The sequence below is a fragment of the Apteryx rowi genome, unplaced genomic scaffold (genome assembly GCF_003343035.1).
Source record: "Apteryx rowi isolate R43461 unplaced genomic scaffold, aptRow1 scaffold_589, whole genome shotgun sequence".
NCBI lineage: Eukaryota > Metazoa > Chordata > Aves > Apterygiformes > Apterygidae > Apteryx > Apteryx rowi.
The window spans coordinates 45577-70042 of NW_020450859.1; the positions used below are offsets into that span (position 1 = coordinate 45577).

Sequence of the window (24466 nt, forward strand, 5' to 3'; positions counted from 1 at the left end):
ACTGAAAATGAACTAGCAAAAGTTAAGACAGAGTTTAATCATATTTATGAGTGCCATTAAAATATGTAGCAAAAACACTGCATCTGCATTTTCTTCTCTTTGTAATTTATTTAGAACCTGAGAAGCCCTACAGAAGTCTTATTTGGATACCATGCAAAAAAAAAAGCTTTCGAAATAACATCTAGAAATCTTTATAAGAGCAAAAAGATCACTGAGAGATATAGTTGTTTTAATCTGAAAGAATTTATGTGCAAGTCTATATAACATTAAAGAATACTTGATTATTATACTGTTATTATGCTTATATATATTTTTTAATTCCCCTTGCTCATTAAGTCCATGAGACTGAAGTAGTTTGGTTTTGTCTAGCTTGCCAACAGCGTCCACCAGAAGGGTTTTACAACCTGCTAGCCAGTTTAAAATAAATTTTGTTTGTTTAATAATTTAACTTAAGTTTCTGATCTTTTTGGTCAAAGAGAAGTCAAGATGGGTTGGCTAAGACACTGCTTCCTCATTTCATAGGAAAGAAAAGCAAGTTAGAAGTTGTTTCCCAAGTTCTCCCTTCATGCTTTACAGAAATGTTGGTAACTGGGGAGAACCTCACTCGGCTCCAGTAGTCAGTGAAACAGTGAAGTGCTGCTTGGCTCACTCTTCCAGCCTTTCCATGTCCCACTACTTATTTACCTCAGTGCAATGGTTTTCACAGGCAAAGGCTTCCTCTGATCAGGAATGAGTCATGCAGCTGTTTATTTACTCTTTATTAAAGCAAGCAGCAGAAGATAAAACACTGGCAGGCCTTTCAGAGCACATAACATGGAAATGTTTTCTTCTTTACCCCAAATTGTTCCTCATACCCTTAGAAAAAGCAGAGACACAGCCATTTCTACTCCTTTAGTGTATGAGGAAATATACTGGTGTTTTCTGCATGATACAGACCATTCACTAGCTAGGATTGCCTGTCTAAGTCTCAATATCCTTGTTACACTGCCAGTAAAGACAGAATATTAAGAGATTTCTCTTATTTTTAAAGGATCCCACAGATACTACATGCAAAGAAAATAAGCACAGCGTAATGTTTTCTGTCTAGCCAACAGTGAATTTTATCTAACTATATAATAAACATATTTTATCTCTCAGAAATCTGTGCTCTCCTACAGGGAAAGATGACACTGATACTCTATTTCACAGACTTTTGTACTAGGCCTAAGTATTTTCCTGCAATAGTGAAGTAACCAAAATTGAGTGAGGAAAGAAACCACACAGCAGACAGAAAAAATTCCTACTTATTTTCTACTGCTTTCTCCATTTTCTAAAGTGAAATTGTGTCATGCCACTAACTTCACCAGTATTGACACGGAAACTGTTCTGCAGCTACTAGTCCCAGTACTTTTCATTCTGTATTTTGTGTCTTCAGTCATGCTACAACATTGAAATACAGATTTTGTGAAATTGCCATAAATGACAACAGATTTAGCTTAGTTTGAGTAAGGAATATTATTAACCTGTAAAAATTGATATTACATAATAATCCTATAAAAACAATTATATAAAAATCAGTCTTTGTTAAGTATCGTCTTCACTCACTGTTCATAAATATGTCTATTTGAATTAATATCACACTCAACCTTGGCTTTTTTTACATACCAATTGATCTCTTCTTACACTGTTTGTTGCTTCTGAGCTTTGAATTAAAGGGTTCAGTCCTTCAGGGTCTCACATTTTTCCACCCTACAGCTGTTCATTCTTGCCTTGTTGCCACCTCCTTCTCTGACCCACCAGAAGTGTTTAAGTTGAATTGCACAATGATTCGGTAGGAAGGATGGAGGCATATGCATGGAAGTAAATGATGGGTGGCAGAAGGGTGAGACTACTTCTTTCAGTAATGGTGCTGGCTTATGCCATTTAAAAGTTTTATGAAACTATTCCTTAAATATCTACAGAGCACATGTGCTGCCTTTATTCTATTTAGATTATTTTTTTACGTAAGATCAGTATCATTGGATTCGTGCATAAAACAAACTGGATTTCCTTTCAGTTTGGGTAACTGAGGTCACAAAACACAGCTTACATTATTCTTTTCACACAAATAAATATGTTCTATATTGAGATTTTATACACATTAAAGAAAGTTTAATTTACATACCTATATATCTTATCCTGAAACCTTTTTTATTTGTGCCATGATCCGCTGACCACCGCAGAAATACCTCATGGCCATTGCTAGTTATATTTAGAGAAGATGAATAGTCCCCACTGAGAGAAATGAGCAATGGGCTATGACTATTTGGTCCTTGACGTAAGCAAGAAAAAAAATAAAGGAGTTACAAAGTTTAAAATCACATACAATAAATTATAGGCATACAACTGATGTACTTTAAATACATCCTCCAGGCAAATAGTAAATTAATCACATTTAAAAATGGAAGTTGACATTATATGATATATATTACAGAATGCATATTTGTTCTGAAACAAAACTGTTTTTAAACATAACTAATGCAGTACAATCTTGAAACACAATATAATCCAACAATTCTTTTTAGCACAACAAACCCAAAGATGTGCTTATTTAACTGTTTTTTATACTTAAATCAATTATGGTATGCATAATGTGATTTGGGAGTGGTAACACAGATGTAATGTAAAAATACACATAAATATAAAAAGTATCATCCAAAGTTGTGCATCCTATAGTTACCATCAAACACCTCAAGTATATCAAATTCCTTTTCTGTCTGGAAGAATTCAAAGAACATGCTGATATTATAACCCTTTTCCACAGTAATGGTCCACGCACACATCTGCAGGTTTGGGTAGCTGTCAGGATAACCAGGGCTCAGTATGACTCCTGTTGAATCCAGACGCATTTCATTGGCTGGACAGAGCACTGTGAAATAGATGGATTGTTTAAAAAAATCTAAGTCCACTATTTTTATGTGTCATGTGATTGGTAAGGTTTGTCTTAGTTTTAAATATCTGCATTGTTCATTTTATTGCCATATATATAGAAAGACTGACATTTAAGGAACAAAGCTAGTTGTAGAAAAAAAAATCTAAAATAACATATATCTTAAAAATAAACATGCAACCTTCAGAACTTATTGACCCACTTTTTCCTCTTTCATTGTCTAGAAGATTGTCTAGAAGATATGCTGTCATTTTAGACTGCGCTTAAAAACTCAATTGCTTTATTAAAAAATGAACCACAGACTTTTTTTTTTTTTTTTTCAGATTACTACTGCCATCAGCAATAGTTCCAGGAAAAGTTTTGCACTGAAAGCCAAAATTGAAGACACCATGTGATCTTTAGTTGTCAGATTCTAAATAAAAAGCAGTCAATTCCTCCTACAATGTCTGTATAAAGCAAAGCGGCACCTATATTTTGAGATCCTCAAACAAGCTTCAAAAACATTGATATATCTACATTGTATAATGCAGCACTACTCAGACATTCTGCCTTTGGCCTAGAAGATAACAGACACACTTCAGGCTGACATTTTGTTATGACTAACTAGCCCAGCCTCTCAGCAGGGCTAACTGGACAGAAAGTAGAATTGTGCTAATGCAGCTATCTTGCTTTTGGATCCAGAGAAACCTCACATAATGCTAGTTTATTGCCTTTACTTGCAATAAAAATCATTTGAAATTCTATTTCTCAGTCTCCGTACACAATATAGTGCCATTTCTTTCCTATCTCTTACCAGATGAAGAAGAAAAGAAGAGTTTCTCAAAATCAAAGTCTAAGACTAGCAGTCAAGACATTGGTGTTCTATTCCTGACTTTCAGGCTGACTTTAGGTAACTCATCTACTTTCTTCCTTTAAAAAACATGCACAGCAGGTCATCATATGATAAACACCTTCTGAGAAAATAAAGATCAAATTAGGGGAAAAAATGTAGGTGAGTTCTGCCCCACCTAAAAAATCCAAATATCAACCTGGTATATATATTTTTTAAACTCCATATACTTCATTATCCTTCAGTTAAGTGTAACAGCTGTGTAACTGTGTCATATATGTTACGTACATACCGAATTTACATCTACATATCACCTCCTTTTTTACTAGATGTGTGTATCAGTGATTTTTAGTTACATTTTCACATTTCTGGTACAGGGGACTCACAAGTTCAGACAACCTGATATTTTCCCCCTTCTAACACAGGGACAGAGCATTTCCCAGATGACTAGATCTAAGGCAGCTGAAGAAGAAATTTAAAGAAATGAACCCTAAAGATATCAACTTAATAGCTGACAGCCTTTTTCCCAAAGTCAACTCTAGGAAAGAAAAAAGGGAACATGCTTTACCCTGGTCTCTAAAATATTGTTGGGAAAGGCTGGACCCCACAACATGAGAGTGTCTCCTGCAGGGATGAAAGAAGAACTTGCTCCATCCCTGCTGGCTTGTTCAGCAGATATTACTTTCATCTCATTCCTAAGAGTTGTTTTTCTTATTTTCAACACCACAGTCTGCAGTTATTCATCTCCCACCTACAGCTGTGCTGGAAAATATAAAACAACTCTAGCTGTATTAATTGTCATAGTTCAAGGGGGAATAGAGGATGCTAACACAATAAATAGTAGTTTGTGAAAGAAATAATATCACTATTGCTGAAATTCAGCAAAATGGAGTTAAAAAGTCATAAAGGAGATTATGACAGGGCTTGATTTTGATTTAATCCTGATTCATTAGGTCTACATAGAACAATAAACATCAGAACTAAGAAGTGTTTGAAGTGGTAAACCTGTACTTGCATGGAGCTCTGTTCAGGCTAACGGACACAGCTGCTTCGTGCTTCAGCACAGAACTAAAGCTGATATTAACCACCAGGTCTTCTGTGCTTGAAGTACTGGATTTAGCTTAACAGCTTAGAATTGTTTTATTTTGTCAGACAGAAGAGGTTTGTCTACACTCTGAGCATTTTTACTTGGACTGAAAGGTACTTTACTGTAGTATTATCATGAGAATTTGATAAATTAAATAAAAATAGTTGATATTACCAAGCTATTGAGACTTCTTTCAAGAACTGCTTTTGCTTCAGGATATATGAATCAGTAACCTGCAGTTTATTCAGGGCTGAACAGTGCTTAACAGAAGCCTTAAAATCCGGCATTTATATTCACAACTAGCACTTATATGAAAGTGAATTAGTACTAAGTCTCACAGTTAGAAAGAAAAATAATGGGATCTTATATTTCTCAGAAACACTGAAAAAAATGCTGTGTTATTAAATATGAAAAATCAGGCTTTTATGAAAACTGTCATTGGACTATAGAGAGAAAAAGAGATCACAGAAAAGCAAAGAAAGCAACAGCGATCTTCTTTCATAAATAAAACCCACATAAGAGATAGGAATCTGATCATATATTTTAAAATATCTGTCACTTTCAAAATTATCATCTAATTGCTATATTAAAAAAAAAAAAAAAGTTGTTTCTCACTCCCTGTGTTTGTCTCAGTTAATCAAGAAGGGACTGACTATAACACTTCCATTCTACAAGAGAATAACCGAAGCTCACATGCCTATCATCTGGCCGTCAAAACCACACTGGGCCAGTGGTGATACAGACTTCACCATATGAAAGAACTGATCCTCTCAAGCTTTTATATATATATTTATGTATATATCTATGTGTATACACAAACGTAGAGAGAGAAAGAAAGAGAGAGAGACAGACAGACAGAGCGAAAGAGAGAGAGAGAGATAGGTCAGGAAGAGCACTGTCATCTGGCTGCACAAGTTCATTTACAGCTAATTTTGCTATCTCCACATGACACTGCTTGGAAAAGTGTCCTCAGTTTTAGGATCCCTTTCTAAGTGTCCCTCATGAATTTTATAGAGAGCTTAAAGACCTAATTCTGTACAATGAATTCCCCTGGGAATCAGGTAGCTAAGTTATTTTATAGATCCGAGCTAAGGTAGCTGAGACATAGCTGAGAGTCATCATCCAAGAATTTTCTCAGGATCCTATACTTATATTGCAAAATACAGTTTGAATCCTCTTACTCTGAGTCTTTCATTTTATCCTGAAAGTAGAATTTAATTTCAAGGAAAAGGAAGGGCAAACCTAGATGCTGGGTATGGGAGATTCTCTATTTTAACAGAAGAAGATGATAGACATTTGCATAAGCTTGTGGAAATTGGTGATTATTTTCTGATCTAAAGGAGGAAACCTACAATAAATGTAAGAAATGCTCATCCAATTGATACACATCAGAAAATTTAAGTCAATATAGTTTAAAATTATAATATTGCATCTGAGTGTAAATTAACCTTTACCCGCGAATACAATCTGAAATAGATTTTGTTTCAGTATTTTCTCTTAGTGGTACCTGGTTGTTGACAATTATGTCTTTACTGTGACACATTAGATTCAAAAGTATTTTCATTTAAATTCTGTTCAGCAACACTATTCAGATTTAAAAAAAAATGAATATTGAATGTGATTATTAATTTACTTCAGTGTAAATCAAGTTAAAAACTGAAGCAAAATTCAGCAGAAACTCGCTTGACACTGACTAAAATGTCTAATGTATGCACAAGGTAAAAGGCAACAGAAATTAACTCTATGAAGTCTAATACTAAAACATGCTCTGCTTCTTGAAAAATCAATAGATAAATTAATGTAAACATGAACCAAGAGAAGAACTGAGTTTATTCCTACAGGGTAACTCTTATGTAGTGAGTTAAAGCCTGCATAATTGAAGTATTATGATGTAGTATTATATGAAGTTTATAAATAGTATGATTAGTGTAGTTTGGCAAAATCATGAATGGCATATATTTATGTATATAGTTTTGCTACCTCTAGATTCACAAAGCTATCTATAAGTCTGGGTTTGAACACAGAAATTTAGGTTACATATTTTAAAACTTGTATGTTAAATAAATAAATATAACAGACAATTATGTTCTTTCTTATTCTAGGTGGCCCATTTGAACGGTCATTTTCAATATATTTCAATTAATTCCTTCGAGTTTTTTTAAATTCTATGATCCTACTAATTATGAAGATTATGCTAATTTGATTCAGCTTTAGACTGAAAATGATAAGAGCCCCGGTTTAGTATTTAGTATTTGATCCAGCATTTAGCATTTGTGTGTGACAGACTAGAGATTAACCAGGGTAATTAAAGTTATCATTCCTGTTTTTTGTCTTGGGTCTTGCAGTGACTGTACATATGACTTTATCAACACGTGTTGAGAGAGTGCCTCAGGATCAGCACATATATCTATTTGCCCCATCTATTATTACAGCATTTTAACATTTAAAGCAGTTCCCAGAGGTTCCTATTTTTTTCCACCCATTAAAGCCTATGTACCTGCAAAGTTTGGTTCTTCATTTAAATTGGGAATGTGGGGCGCTATTCCCAAATACAATGTTACCTAAATAAATGCACAGATTTGCAGAAATAATGAATGTTAAAGTTCTTATTGAAGATCACTCAGCATTTTTAAGAACTAGACATAATGTTAGGCATTATGTTGACTTTTCACAGAATCACAGAATCATCGAGATTGGAAGGCACCTCTGGAGATCATCTAGCTCAACTCCCCCTGCCCAAGGGTCAGGATCGTGCCCAGGACTGTTTCCAGCCGGATTCTGAATAACTCCAAGGATGGAGACTCCACAGCTTCTCTGGGCAACCTGTTCCAGTGTTCATTCACTCTCAGATTAAAAAAAAAAGTATTTGTTATGTTCAGATAGAATTTCCTGTGTTTCAGGTTGTGCCCATTGCCTTTTGCCCTGTCAAGGACTTCTGCATTGTTTTGTGAATAAAACTGGGGGGAAATAGTTTATTCAGCAGTAATAGCTGGTCCTTCCAATTTTTCAGGTATGTAGGAAAAGGATATTTGTAAGACAGTTATTTTTCAACTTGCAGCTGAAAACTCTGAGCTGAACACTACAGTCATAATTAAGTTGTAAAAAATAGTATATTAATGCTTAAATTCATAGTAACTATATTGTGCACTACTCTGAAACTTTTAAAATTATCAAGAAACTGCAAAAAATTAAAACTTTACTTGTAAATCTAGCAGATTCACTCACAATTAACTTACTACTATTAACAAATAAATCTTTGATCACGAGTGTTTTCTAGATATGCTAATTACCTCAAATTGCTGCAAAAAGAGAACAACATCTGATAGGGAGCAAATCCAGATACCAGCATTTTTCATTTAATAAAATGTAAGTAATTGTATTTATTACAAACTGATTTGGGAAAGTACTTTAAACTTTCTGTAGCCGGTATAATATTAATGGCAAGAGTAGATGGATCATGAAGGAATAACATAACAACTAGCAGGATCCAAAATGGTTCTAATTTACACGTATTATACTTTTCTTAGGCTGGATTGTTTGTCTCTGTCTTTGTCATAAATGTTTATAACCATATGTCCTTATTTCTCTCTCTTAACACTTGGATGAAATAGCCAGAAACCACAGATACGTGCCCATCACTTTGAAATTAAGAAGAAATTCCAATTTCTGATAATAAACTGTTGGAAGCCTTACCTCCATTAGCTCCCTAGTCAGTACTGCATAAAAGAAAAACTCTCACATTTTCTTCAAAAGGTATGAAAAAATTCTACTCTAGCATAACACATCACATGTCAACTTAATAAGAACTGGTTTAAAGTGTGAGATGGTGGTGGTTGTCAAGACTGTAATCTTGTTTTAACTTAACAATGAAGTAGTGGCATATCTCTCTATTCAGAGTTTGCAAGCAAAGGTGGAAAATGTAAAAACACATGCACACAGGCACACAGAAACATCATTCTTTAGCATACACTGAATAAAAATGGAAAGCACTTCAAATTGCACTTTAAAACAACAAAATTTCATGATCTTGTTCATCCAAACATGAGCTATGTTGTAATTTAGCATTTTTGAAATTTTCATATGAATTTTCATACTGTTACATTCTCGAGAAAATGATAGAAACTAGCTCATTTCTACACATTTCTTTTAGACTCCCTCCTAGAAAAGGAATTGTGAAAGTATTTGTTTTCACAAAGTAGAACAGTAGCCCTTTAAACCTATCGTTTAAACCTGATGTTAAAATGTTAATAATGGTTTTGCATTAATATTTGACATATTTTCACTGAAACAAACAGTTATAATATTGAAAGTGTCAAAAGGTTTGAAATATTTCAAATGTGCCATTTTACGTAAAGGGGAAGTGAAGGGTAGCTCTGGAATCATCATTTGGCTGGTCTGACAAAGAGGAGGACAAACCTTGACAAGCAGGTGGTGCTCCGTCCATCTGAAGTCTTTCTCCCAGTCGACAGGTCAGAATCTCATTACCAACCAATGTAAAGCCTGGTTGACACTGGTACCTTATTATGTCTCCTGTTTGATAAAAAAGAATACCATTAAACAGCAATTATCTAGGACTTTTAACTTTGAAAACATTATTGATTAATGAAGTTCCGTATTGACATATAATGGGCGAAATGACCTCTGGCATAAACAACTTTGATTAGTCTAAGTAAATGTTGTGGTAAATGAGCTTTGCGTCACACACTATGCTACATCTATCACTGTTTTCCACCACAATATTAGCTAGATAATTTGCCTGGCTCTGACTGATGCTGGGCAAGCCATGTGTCCATAAAGCGCTAAGAGATATAATTCATTGGATAATCATTATGGAACCAAATAAAAAGACAAGATCAAGTCAGTAATTCCTACAGTCTTGAAGAAAAAAAAAATCAATACGAAATACATTTAACTGATGATAGCTGAATTTGGCATGCTCAGAATAAGAAATTGTCTGTTGTTAATTCATGTAGTTATATATTGTCATAAAAGTAAAAATGTGTGCATCTCAGCAGTTCTCACCGGTTTAGTCTACAGAGCAGAAAAGAAAAACATAGGTGAAAGAACAGAAAAGAAAAATAGAGGTGAAAGTGTTTTTCTGTTTGCCGTCAAATATAAAAAAAAAATAGATACAAGTTAAGAATAAATTGAAATTTTTGCCATAACGTAAGCAGAAACATGCAGTCAAACATCCAATCCAATACAGATGCACAGTGAGGCAAAACGGAAAGTCAATATTTCTTTGAAGGATAGGTGGCTAAGTAATGTTATTAACATATTTTGGAAAGCCAGAATGTCATTCCCTCCTTGGATTCTCCTAAATTCTGCAAACTTGTTGTTACTCCTTGACGGGCGAGTGAAGAGTTAACAGGACTGAAGTTTGTCAATTGATATGCAGAAGAACTGAGAGCACCAGAGCTGACCTGCACAAAGCTGTTGAACAGAGGACTTAACAGGACTAAAGTCGTCTACCAACCGATCTGTGCAAGGACTGATATGCGCAAGGCTGCGGAATGATTAACAAGACTGGAGAAGTGAAGTCTGCCACCTGGGATCTGCACGGACCCCCGGGGAGGGAAGAAGCAATACGGAGGTGCTGTGGTCTTGCTTCGCTAGCAGGGTCCTCCCAAGCAGACAAACAGACAGTCCTGTGATTGCGAAACTTGCTAAAAGTCAGCAAAAGCAGTGTTTGCCCAGAGCCCCAGCCCTATAAAAAGAGACTTGGGAGCTAGGAGAGTTTGAGCAGGGACGGAACGTGACCTGACCATCCTCTCCGGCTGGACCGTGAGTATCCCCCCCCTCCCCTTTTCCTGGGACGCTGGGGTAAGGTAACTCCTCGAGGTTGAGAGTCCTCTCACTAGGAGAGTGAACAAGCTAGCTTTCAAGTAGGGATAAGCAGTCCTTCCAATTAATAGCGCAGTAATCGACGGTTTCGGGTTATCCTTTCTAAATTAGTAATTGATGGTTTTGTGTTATCCTTCCTAATTAGTAATCACATTATTTTAATGGATGTTACTAATCCAAGAACTTGTGTGAGGAAATAAACATCTTTTTTATTATTATTACATTACTGTCTCAGTCGTTGCTATCGAACCTTCATAGCATGACAGCGTGACACTCCTCATCTCACAAAACTGTAATTCTGGTGTAAAACATACCATTGCCAACAAAGTTTTTTTTTTTTTTTAAGCAGAAAATAAATTTACTTTAAAAATTCTAACTAGGAACATCATTGATAATAAAAATAATATTTCATTGCTGCTTTTGCTAAAAATTAATTCCAACTGTTTAATTTGTTATAGTTATACAGGTACATACACATATATTCATGCACATATGTATTAAAATATTCTTAACTTTCAATGTAAGACTGCATGTTTTATATTAAACATTATGAAAAATGTATTTTATAATGCCCTTCATTGGAAAGGAGTTACTGAGATACTCAGATGTGATCTCTGAAACATAGCTAGTACTCAGGAAGTATAGGGAGGAGGAATGACTTCGTAGATATTATATTTTCAAATATAAATATAACATATTCCAGTCACGATTTGCATCTTGAAAAACAAGAAATGTCTGTTCATGGCAGTCCTTCTTCTGAAACAGATATTGCTTTTATTTTTTCTCACATTACCTATTTCAAATTCATCATCCTCAGTCAAAATTTCAGCATTTGGTATATTTGTTGGAGGTTGGCAGACCCGAAGTTGGTAGGCTATAAAAAGGAAGAAAGCACAGTTAATATTCCCATACTTCCACAGCTAGTACAGTCATTTAAACATAACTGAGTTAATGCTCAAGTTAACAGGATAAAAATAAACACTTTAGAAATTTCAACAGAATAAAAAAAAGAAAACATGAGTGTCAGAACCAAGAAGGAAAAACTGGAAGTTGGATTCACCTTCTTAAAGAGTTATTTAATTTTAATGTCAAAACTCCCTGCATAAATAACCTATGAAGACTAGAAGTAGTTGCAAATATTCTCACTGAAGTAAACATCCAAAAAGCGCATGAGTTTTTCTGATTTATGCAATTTTTTTTTTTTTACAAAAGTTATCCTCAATATATTTTTACTCCTGAACTCTTCCTCTCTTGACACTACTCATAAAGAAGATAAGTTTTAAAAGACAAAACAGTCCACCCAGAGGTATAATAACTTATGGACAGAAGCACTTTGAATGTGAAATTTCCCAGTAAATGAATAGCTGTGGAAGACAGACAGGTAATCACCTGCAGATAGGCTCAAAGAGAACTGATTCTTCTGGAATTAACAAATTAGAGGCTTAAAGGAATTAGTTTCTAATCATTATGTTTCAGATACAAATCCTTCTAAGACATTCTAGTAGTGTCCTATTGACTTGTCATTTTCCTTAGACAGGACAGCAAAATATTCTTAGCTAACTAATTTTTTTTTACATCATTTGAAAAAAAAAGAGATTTTGCTTAATATTGACATTAAAAGTGGCATACTTCACATAAAAATTCAGTTGCATTCAAGTCAATAGAGATTTTTCACTAATTTTAAACAATATAATAATTATATTATTTTTCAAAAATTGAGAATACACATTAGAGTCTTGTAATCACATTTTTCCACCCTTGATCATGAGATACTTTTCATAGGCTTAAAGAAGGTATTAAGACATAGAGGAATACACTAAGATAGAAATAATTTTAAACAGTCACTCTGAAATGATTTATTCAAAGAAAAGCAATAGAAATTTACACTTCTTCCTTAAAACTTCTCTTTTGAAGTCTCACTTCAAATAATTTTCTGAGTTTTAACATACATATGCAATGGCCAGGCAAAATAATTGGGTGAAACAAATGATAAAAATACAAGTATAAAGAGTATGCAGAAGATATGTAGCTTTCTTTTTTACAGAGAAGCACACTGTTTACATCAGCATGGGCTTGTGTTTGGACATAACTGAAATTCCCTTCAATTTTAACGCAATTAGGACAGAAATGAGACTAAAGAAATCATTCTAAAATGTTTCAACTGACAGTGTAGTCTTACTGGTTTTAAGGCATATACTCAGGTTGGTCGATGGTTCAAGCATTCTTGGTTTTCATCGATATTAAGTTTTCATATAGCATTGTTTCCTGCCATCTCTCATTAGCTAGGAAATAGCCATTTAAAAGGCAGATGATGATTCCACTTCTGTTATACACATCTTTGCTACATCTGTCCTAGGATTCTGTAGTGAAAGAAGCCTCTAGCTTACTTTGGTCGAACACAAATATTTATATTTTGCCCAGACAAGATCTCTTGTTGGTACTGAATCACTCATATTTGATGTCTTCCCACTTCACTCCTTTTTGTCTATTGTATAGCGAAGAAGCACTTAAATCAGTGAGACACAAAGCTGTCGGCCTGCCTTAGGATAAGGTAATTTAAAAGAAAGCACACCARGCAAACATGGAACAGCTGTGCTATCTGCATTCTTGAAAAAAAAAGGATTGAAATCACCAACATAATTAAAAAATGGCTTCAATAAATAATTCATATAATTTATCTCAAATGTCTCTCAGTTAGGGGGTAACATTCATTTTAATCCCCAAATTATCTGTTTTAAATAAATTTGATTCCTCTCACCCCCTCATTGCTCTAAACAGTATGTAGTTGATATGAAGGATCACAGACTATAGGATACACGGATTTGTTTATCTTCAGAACATCAGTCCAAAAAGTGTTTAAGTTTCTTCCATGAATAATTTTTTTTTTACTATTCAGTTTGCATCTTCATTGCAAGTAAAGAAGCATTTGTGCAACAACAAGTTTGCAGAGCAACAGAACAAAAAGAGTACAAGGAGAGCAAGTTCTTTAGAGACACTGTATTACTAGCTACAAACATTTTTAGATGTGGTTTCTCATACTCATATATCGATAAAGGCAAAGAGTCAGTTTGTTCTTCACAAACTGCAACATGCAGTTTAGATAACCAGATCTGGAACTGAAATTCTGAAACTCCCTGCTTAGTCCTAGTGGAATCTATATTCCATAAGCAATTTGGATGTTGCTGCTGCTGTTTCTTCATTGTGGGCATTAGTGTTTTTTTTTTTTTTTATTTACAATAAAGTTTCTCTAATCATCCCAGCTCTTTTTTATCTGTATGCACCTTGGTCTTTATTCAGTTAAAAAGATAGAACTCTAGTCCCAAAATCTGATCAGGATCCAGAAAATAGACTGTTGTCTATGTTGCCTGAGCACCTAAAGGCACTCTTGCTGCTGAATCTGTTCCATAGTAATGATAGGAATGGAAGAGACACTTGGACAAGAATAAGTGAATGACTGCAAAACATGCTCTAGGTGACCCTGTTTGAGCAGGGAGGTTGGACTAGATGACCTCCAGAAGTCCCTTCCAACCTCAATCATTCTGTGATTCTGTGAAGTATAATTCAGTGTGATAGCACTTAAGCATTCATTCAAAATAAATTGGAGACTCGGTTTTCAATCTCACTTTAAAAAATATTTAATTTAACAACAGTTTAATGTTAACCATAAAACATAATTCACTATCATTGGCAGCTCTGGAAGAAGAGTACTTTCTTCATAATACTTAAATACCTCAGAGAAGTTGAATGCCACCCACAAATATTTAGATTACATGGAATTTTAGAAATGTTGTAAGCAGTGAGAAGATATGCTCCTAGAACTGCAAGATCTTCTTTGCTTATGGACAGTCTCTTCACAACACAGTCTTTTTTGCTTGAGTATTAGTAAGTTTAATATAGAAGTTAAGAAAACAATCTGTTTGGTCATTCATGTTAGTCTTTCATATGTTCACATTACTCTAATGTTGGTCATTCATATTAATAATAGCAACTCTTAGAAAAGTAATGAAAGTATTTTTTTTCTAAGTTTTACTCCTACACTAATCAGTATAGACAGTGAAAAAATTATTTGTCACCCTTACCGTGATAACTAAGTACAAAGAAGCCACTGGTAGTAAAATCACTGTGGAACTTGATCAGAATCTGATTGGAAGTGCTGTAGACTGATTCTAAGGCAGTGTTGCCACTGAATTGTCCAATTTGAGGAGAAGTTTGGTCTGGTCCATCCCTAAGAAAAACAGATATAAAAAGATAAACTAAGGAAAATTTATATAAATGTATAGGAATATTGAAGAAAATGTTCTCAGAGGAGAGGGATAATTTGTTTGTCCAAATGGCATGTGTTTTTAATCCAAAGTAGTAAACTTTCTCTAGGTTACTCTAAAGTCTTAAATAATCTACAATCAGATAAAACAGACATTAAGGGCTGCAACACTTTTAAAATTCAGTGTGTGGACTGAAGTATAAGAATTAGTTGCTTAGAGAGCCATTAAAATTTATTAGAATGCAAGATCCTCCATTTTACCCCTTTTGGAAGTAATATTCTCATTTTTTTCTGAAAATTGCAGCAACCTCAATATGGTTGAATTTGTGATACTCCTTCATCATATTGCCATGAATCCTCCTCATGCTTACCTGTCCAAGTTTTTAAATATGGATATTAGGGAGAAATAAACCTAATACTATTCACCTTCCCCAGTCTTTTGGATTTGGTTATTACTAGAAAAATTAAGACATGAATACCATTTTATTTTAAAAGACAATGGCTGAATATTGGCTTTCCTAAAAAGAAAAATGCATATTCTCTACTGAATGCAAGATTCTACTTGAAATCTGCATACAGGCATTTATGAATGCAGACTTTATTTATAATTTTTATTTTAAGGACTTTACTTTCAGAAAGTCTCAAACGAGAGAATTTTTTATCTAGCTTTTTTTACAATTAAATTTTATAATGTCAGCATTACTATTTTATAGTAGGCATAGACATATGAAAGTCCATTTAATGTGCATTTTTCTGAATATTGTGGAATTTTCTTAATAAATTTATTGCTGAGAGAGATGTTTCATGCAGTTTATATAAATGGTTGTGTTTCATTGACTCAATTAAACATTCATATAAATGTCAATGCTAGTTTTAACCAAAATTAAGTATGACATGTAATTGACTTTAAATCAGGAAAAACAGTAGACTTTTTTTTTACTATATATCTCATATTTTATTATGTAAAATTTATTATAAAAATGTTCAAATTCTTTGTTTATATACATTTATTGATATTGTTTTGTTCTATTGTGGTTTAGGTAGTACATGGATGACTTGCAAGATCATTGCCACCCTGTGGAAGAATGAAATACTTGTTTTAACAGAAAAATTAAATCAAGGTTTGGACTAAACAACAGTAGATTTGTACAGAGGACAGAATCATATTTTATGCAGGGGTATGAAATGTCGATATTTCTTTCTTTCCAGACCAGAATGAGGCCCCTCCTACTATCCCCAAGTTCTTCTGTAAACAAAACAAAACAAAACAAAACAAAACAAAACAAAAAAAACTTTGGAACTGATGAACATTAAAATCAACAATTTCAATTTAGGTAATAAAAGTTTAAATTGTATAATTGCTATATGCATAATATCTTTTTAACAGAAAATAATTTCAAGGGGATGGGAATTTTTGTTTTGAAAACTTTGAAGTAGTGCATTTGTCCAAATTCTCACATCTCATCCCCTCTTCTCCCCATTCTGTTTTTTCAGGGAAATAATATGATTTAGAGAAGCGTTTGGATTGTGAATAAATTGCATTTTTTCCTTTGGAAATTCATTCTGTCAAAATTTCTGATCAGCTCAAATACATTCTTTTTGGTTCTTTTATAAACAAATAATTTTTCAGAAGTGGTATAAGCTTTTTAATTATATATTCATGATGTACGGAGTACTGCTTATACAGGTTTATATGTCATATATAAATAACAGGATATATGATACATACATAAATACCATAATAGATGCTTTAATTTCAGAGAATCCTCCTTAAAATGTTTCTAATTTAAATAGACAGGATAAAACCCATCTAAAATTGTAAAAATAAAAAAATCAGCAAAAATCACGCAGTGAAATAAAACTGAGGTTTTACCTTTGTAACATAATATATACAATTATTTTTATTGTAAGAACTACGTTTGTAACACAGCCAGGAATACAACTGAAAGGAGACGAAACCACATGGTAGAAAGGAAGAGTCCAATGGGAGGAGCACTGGAAAGGGACAGGAGTGTTCTAATTTGTGTGGGATAAAATAGAGAAAAGATGTACATATGAATACAAAAGCCAAATTTAATTCAGGAAAGATTCTGAAGGTCAGCCTAAATTTGATAAACAAAATAACTGGGGAAGAGTCAAGGGATTCAAAAAGTGGTTGAGTTTTACCAGAGCAATAGTCTGAGTACATATTCTGACAAAATTTGGTTAGACTTTAGGGCAAAGCAATAAAGTATCTGGAATGCTGGACAAGAAAGTTTGCAGTACTCAAAATGAAACATAATTGGAACCTACAGAAATGATCACAAAGGTGTATAGAGGATGCAGGAATGAAATCCTCAGTTACCTGAATTTGTATGAATCCAAATTAGATTTCTGTGAAATAGAAATATCAAACAAATAATGGATATTCCACTTTGCCTCTTTCACTGTTTTGCACTGCTCGGGCAACACTACTCAGACTACAAGACTACTCTCTCAATCTGCAGATTCTTTCCACTGGACTATTCTCTTAGGCAAGCTTCCAAAAGGTCTTCACCACTGCTGAAATGTCTAAGGGACTCACTAGTAACTATTTCAAGATGACTATGGGGCGATTACACTTGGTTATAGCCTCCTGCCACATTAAGTTCTGGATGTCCTTGACCATCTTTGCAACTAAGAACAACAGGGGCTTCATTATCTGAAAAAATTCATGATAAACATGAATTCAGGTATAACAATATAATTTATTGACAGCTATAGTTATCTCAACTCTTTTTGTAATAACTAAATATGAGTGTCCTTTTATGTACTATTAACAGTTTAAAAGAAGCTACATGAAAAAAATGTTGCTGTATTTCTTGCGTTGACATTGAAAGCCATCATAATACAACCACTCATTATCACTGTTTTCTTAAGTGTAGTTACTTCTGGTTGCTGATAATCTCTGTCTTATCTCTGTACACTTTTGATTAATAAACTGATAAGGCACACTATTATTGTTTTCAAATTCTTAAGACAAGGGCTATGTGACTTCATACCCAGTGCAAACTAGGGAGAATAATACATTGAAAAACATGGAATATTGCAAATCACTCATTGTCACCAGAAAAAACAACAAGTGTCAAGGGAGAAATCACAAAGATACTCTTTTTATTCCCTACTTTTTTACATAGTGCCACAAGAAGATTAAATAAATGCCAATAGTCTTTTCTTACCAGACAGTTATGAAATCATATATTGGCTCTGTTTGGAGAACTGTGAAATTGATGTAGATTCCATTCCCAGGTGGCACTCTTACAAGCCAGAAGCAGTCTTGAAAGTTTGGATACTCATCAGGGTATCCTGGAGAGTATATGGTGCCATTCATTGCAGTTATATTTCCTCCACAGAGAGCTATAAAAAAGACATTAGTTTTCAGAAGCATTAAACGCTTTTTGCATTCTTCTTAGACTGTCTGAAATCTGTACTTTAAAACACATTCGGTACACTGTAACTAGATTATGTAAAACACCATCACTGTTGAGAAAACAAAGATTTTACTGAGCTTTTGCAAAGAGTCAGAGGTCTGCTTCCAACTAATACCTCAAATCTGTATATAGAGACAGTAATTCTGACATTATAAAGACTATCAGAACTGTAACTAAAGTAATATTTAGACATTGAGTTAACTTAGTGACTGCACAAGTGGAGGCAATAAAATACTTTGTTATAGCTTTGCGTAAATGCCAGCTCCAAATTAGCAGTAAAACATAGGAATTGCTGGCACTTATTGTCACAAAAAGGTAACCAACCAAAATTATCAGGTGGCAGAAGAGATATGCTAAGCTGGTTGAGGATGTGTGGGGAAAATTAGAGGGTACAGAGAATGTAAAGTCAGTGTGCCACAGCGAGGAAAACAATTTTGTATTTCCTGGGAGAAATACTGATAGATAAAGACTTTCTTTCTGAAGTTCTTCTTGAAGTATGGTAATTTTAAACCTCATCCAGTGCAAGACTGATCATAAAGCTTTTGGACATTCATTGCTGTGCATTTCAGACAAACCACTCATTCACACTCCGTGATTTTCTCCACATGTTGAACGTTACACCTGAAAGTATGTATCCCTTTTTACCATCCTAGTCAAACATAAGAAATTATGTTATAAGAAGCCTAGTTCTGGAAAACCATGTAAAGCCTAAAATTGTATTATTTGTTTAACTTTGCATATGTGTTCCTGAAGAAAAATTGGGCATAGAATGATAACCCAGACCCTCTTAAATATGCTTAAGAACCTCTAACCAAAGAATAGGTGGTTGGGAAACACAGGTTTGTCCTAAGAGGATTGTACAGTGTTTGTATTTAAGTGAACATATGTTATGGTTTGTATCTTGGTCCTGAATAAGGAGACTTTCAGATTCACTCCCCATCCATTCAGACTTAATGGCTGATATACCACTTATCTTCTGCTTTTAGCTTCAAAGGCTCAAGGTTTTCTGAGAAGTGCAGGCAAAACTGATTTTGCAGCAGGGTCAAATGAAATAGTTTTGCAGCAGGGTCTCAGGGGAGTGAAGACATGGGATGGTGACTGGCAGGCAATGAAGTTTCTCAGAAGGGGACAGGGAACATGGCGATTCCAAAGGCATAAGGGAGGGAGACAACTTAAGAAGGACCAGAGAGGGTTAGAGAGTGGTGAGCAGGGATCACAGGGGTTTTAGAGGCATGAGGATGCGAACAGAACAAAACTGTTTAAACAGAAAGTATGTTTAATGACATTTGATTCAGATTGTCTGCTTCAAGAAGTCTGAGGCATTAAATATGCCTTAGCATATGCTGCCTTGCAAGAAAGATATCAAAGCAAATACAGTCCATTCAGTAAGAATTATGTGTCTTGAATGTGAGGCACAAAAAATACAGCTACAAGAAAAGCTAAGGCTATGTCTGAACTGTTTAGCAGTTAGATCTGAAGCATTGCTATTCCCTCAGGATCCAGAAAATGGGAGTTGAAACTTAATAGTGATGAATTAACTTTTTTTCCCATTTTAAAAAGACAGACAGTTTAGAGGTCATCCCTCTTTTACATGATGAGGCTTCTCCCTTTGAATCCAGTATCATGTAGGTTTTAAGTAAGCTAGCAGGCCCCCCAGAAATACCTATGGCACACTGACTCTGGAAGGACTTTTGATTAATGAGGCTTCTCAGGTAAGTGCCTAATCTTAGGCATACAATCCAGAACACAGTGCCCAATTATACCCAGAAAATAATGATTTGTTTTTTTGTATTGGTTTACTAAGGCGCTCCTCTTCAACTTGCTTGATTTTGGGACACTCGTTCTTAATGCTGAGCTTACCTCACTCAACATAGAGGGACGTTAGGGCTTTACCTGAGAGCCTGAATACCGCTCCCAGAACTGTGTGTCGGGGGGTGGGTTTGGCATATGAAGGTGGGTGCTTTACACCTCATGCAGATCTCATCTTTGCAGAAACCTATATTAGGCACCTAGAGAATTTTACTGTCAGTTACTTAATTGCTAATTCTGTTTGGATCTTGTAGTCCCAGAACTGTAGGATTTGTGGATGACAATTTTGAATGTGAAATACCTTCACTGTGTCTACATTTTCTAAGGAACCTGTCTGAATCTTGGCACAAATATGACAAACCTGGAACATCCAGAAAATAACTATTTGACATGGAAGAAAAGACAGACTTCAGTTTCACCTATAACCTTTGTGGTGAACACGTATTTCTCATGCAGATTTCTGTGCTACATAATTACCCATCTTTGTCCCTTTCACAGTTTGCTGACACTAGCCAACTGCCCTTCTTTGACCTGTTTCTTACATACTCCTTTTACCATAGCTAAGGGTAAGAATCGTCATATACATTCATTCATTTCCTTAAAAGTTCAGCTATAAGCCAGTCAGTTCTTTGATTCTGCTTACCTATTACATGGATATCATTGTAAAAAAAATGTAAAAAGTTAATATATTTTTAAATATCTTTCACAAATATCAAAACATATGTAGAAATGACTTCAAATAGCATCAACTGTAGTACAGTTGCATTTCATACCATCTTTGATGTTTTTTTCCAACTGATAAGACAGAAGATAAGTGGCCAGATTTGGGAAATTCAAGTGTTGAATCCGTTTGCTTGACTCAGTGCAGAGCTTTTACTCTAGAGCACCACCTAGATCAAAAAAGCAGCTCCATATTCCAGAATTTCAGCCTAAAATTTCAGAAGTAAAAACCTTCCAGAAATGAACTTATTCTCTCAGATCTCAGTCTTCAGGGACTTCATACTTCCATGAAACATTTCAGCTTTTCCAGAAAAACTTTCAAAAGCAAAATTGCATACTTCCTATGCAAAGACTACGTTATAAAAGCATAGTCTCTATAAACTGAAAAGCTGAAACAATTTCAATTAACTATTTTTATAAAGAGTTACAAATAATTAAGGGTTCTTTTGGTCACTCAGTACATACCTTCACATCTGGGCAGAGGATGATTCCAGTTACGGCTGATGCCATGAAGACAAGTCAGAGCTGAATTTCCAATTAAGGTGTATCCAGGAAAACACTCAAATGAAATAGTTTGTCCCACAGTAAAGTCATTCCCAATAACAAAACCATTACGAAATGGCCGAGGGTCAGGACAGCTTTGTAGCTGATATGCTGAAATAAATAATAATAATGGGAAAATAACATAAGTAAAACACAAATGTTGATTATACTTTCAAAAATAAAAGTTTTTTATTGGAGTAAAAGAAGAACTTCACAGACATCCCATATCGCTTAAGTTCCATCATAGTGACAATCAAGATCATTGGTCCTATACCAGAAGTACAGCAAAACATTTCAGCAGGAATTCTGGAAATATCCATAAAAATTATTTTAGGATTCCAAACTTCATAGAGGAAACATAATACAACAAAAGTTTAAATGATCTTATGTTTTTTATACTTTGAAAATATACACACACGCAAAAAGATACACCCTGAAGACTTTTGGAACAGAGTCACTGTGAGGGCAAAAACGAAATCAGCCTCTTAATTTTATCTTTTAATTTTAGTAACTACAGAGTACTGCACTACAGGAGAAGAAGAGAGTAGAAAGAGAATGGACTCCTTGTGTTCATAGGTCTTCAAAAAAGTAGGCCACTGATTAGCTCTTTAAGACTGCAAATTGCTTCCAATTGCAATACACCTTAATCAAAATGGAGCCAGGATGCTGGCACTGAAAATTAAAAAGGTTCAAGTGGAGTCCTTAAACCAGAAGCAGGGGAAAAACTTATGTGAAGAGTTTTTCTGTAGAAAAACTGATGTGAAGCCATGAGAGGGATGAGACCACCTGTCAATGCACCTCCAAAAAAAGGCCAGCAGAAAAACAAACAACAGTTTTGCAATGAATGGGGAAGGCAATCAGATAGCCTACAATGCAAGTTGACTGGTGCATGCAGTATAAAGGAATAAAATACAGGGAAAACTAAGAAGCATTTTTACACCAATATAGTAGTGTAAAATATAACATGTGGGAACCAGAATGCTTGAACCAGTCAACCACCCTGATGTGAACGGCACCTCACAGACCAGTGTTGCCAGGCTACTTTACAAGAATGATAGGGGGGTAGGGACTTCCAGGTGGGGGAGCAACACTATATGTAAAGAATTATATGAAGTTTCATATCAAAAAGATATTACCAGAAAAAAGGAAGCATGACTGAATACTTATAGGTAGAAATTAAAATTCTAATAATATAAGTGTAGTATTAACTGCTTCCACAACCCTGTAATGCAGAAAATTATACTGAACAGGAAATGTTAAGTAAGATTAGAAAAGCTGCAAATATAGGACAGGTAGTAGTAAGGGGAAACCCAGATACCCACATATGGACCTCATCATGATGACTTGAAGAAATCAAATTGTTAATGCAGGAAATAATTGTTCCCTAGAACAATCAGTTTGAGAACCCACAAGCAAAGATGTTAGATTAGATTTGAACTGACTTGCTACTCAGGTCTTAGTTCAAAGGAGTATTAGTGGGAAAGCCGCTCCATAACAGCAGTCATAATACTGTTTGCTTGTATCGGGAGAGAGCGAATTAAATAAACACAGCACAGGCATATTCAGTCTCCAGAAAGGGAAACAAATGAGGAAAATACAAATGAAAGAAATATAAAAATGAGGTAATGCAGACTGGAATATGTTGATTAATGTTGCATTAAAAGACCAGGTAAAACATGAGCTACAATTCAAAATAAAAATCTACTAAAGTGGTACAAAAAAGGCTTGTATGACTCAGTAAGAAAGTTAGGGAAGTTACCATAGGGAAAAGGCTGTCATTTAAAAAATGAAAGGTCTGCCTTTTCAAAACCTAATAAAACATAGCAGGTCAAATATAAATAGGAAATTAAGAGGGCAAAAATATAATTTGAAAAATCAGAAGATGCTGGAGAGATTCCCAAACAAGATACAATGTTTGTAATAGACAGGTCTTAGATACCAGATCAATTAGAAGTAAATACAAAAAAAGTATTAGACTAAATAGATAGGGCAGAGGACCAGGAGCAGATGGCATTCATCCAGAAGAATTTCTGAACCAAGGTGTATATCCTATCATTTCAGGCTCTGTGCTAGAGGATTGGTGGCTTGCCAATGTAAATCTCATCTATAATAAGAGCTTTAGAAGGGATCCTTGAAATTACAGATCACTGAGTCTGACTTCCATCCCTGGTAATATGGTAGAGTCTATAATAAAGAATAGTATCACTGATCACATGGATAAACATGGTGTCTTGGGCAAGAGATAGCAGAGCTAAGGGGAATCTTTCATCACTAACATCCTGTAGTTTTATAAAGGTGTCAATAAAGACATGTATAAAGGCGATCCAATGGACACAATACACTTTCAAAATGATTTTTGACAAGGTTCCACAGAAAGGCTATTAAAACTCTGAACTACCACAGAACTGGAGGAAAAGTTCTTTTACAGAATGAAAGCTGGTTAAATTGAAGGACAGGTCACTTCTCAGAATTGAGAAGAGTCACCAGCAGCTTTCTCAATGGATTGTTACTGAGCCCAGTTTTGTGCGAAATCTTCATCAATAACCTGAAGAAGAGAGTAAGCAGTGCAATTTGCAAGTCTGAAGATGATACTAAGCTCTTATGGACAGTAAAATGCTGTCAGTGAGGAATTCCAGGAGGACCTCACAAAATTAGGTCTGCAAAAAGCTGCCAGATGAGCTTCAACATAGATAAATGTAATTTAATCCCTTGCATAAATCATCCATGCCTTTGCATGGATGAACACAGATCTGACAGTTCTTTCCTGACACTTCAGGAAAGAGATTTCAGAGTCATTAGTTCAGTTTTCTGAAACTGGTACAATGTGCAAAGGCAGCCAAAAAAGTAAACACAATGCTGGGTGTGATCAGAAAGAATATTGAAATCGATATAGTGGGTGTCATTTTGCCACTATCTAAAACCTTGGTGTGCTCGCATTTTGAGTACTATATACACTTCTGGTCTCTGAATCACAAGAAAGAGACAGTGGACTTGATCACTAAATGACCAAGGGATG

The 24466-nt window shown here is 34.7% G+C and overlaps 1 protein-coding gene across 1 annotated transcript in view; it reads right to left on the reverse strand.

The window, feature by feature from the left end:
* Positions 1 to 24466, reverse strand: part of LOC112974075 (CUB and sushi domain-containing protein 3) — a gene marked incomplete at its 3' end in the record, with an annotated part of 516764 nt that overhangs the window by 44937 nt on the left and 447361 nt on the right. The window contains exons 41-47 of the mRNA XM_026082659.1: positions 21373 to 21561; positions 18127 to 18304; positions 14748 to 14893; positions 11462 to 11542; positions 9241 to 9354; positions 2699 to 2887; positions 2144 to 2290 (exon numbers count right to left, since the gene is read on the reverse strand). Coding sequence (XP_025938444.1) covers positions 2144 to 2290; positions 2699 to 2887; positions 9241 to 9354; positions 11462 to 11542; positions 14748 to 14893; positions 18127 to 18304; positions 21373 to 21561 — 1044 coding nt within the window. The remainder of the gene's footprint in view (positions 1 to 2143; positions 2291 to 2698; positions 2888 to 9240; positions 9355 to 11461; positions 11543 to 14747; positions 14894 to 18126; positions 18305 to 21372; positions 21562 to 24466) is intronic.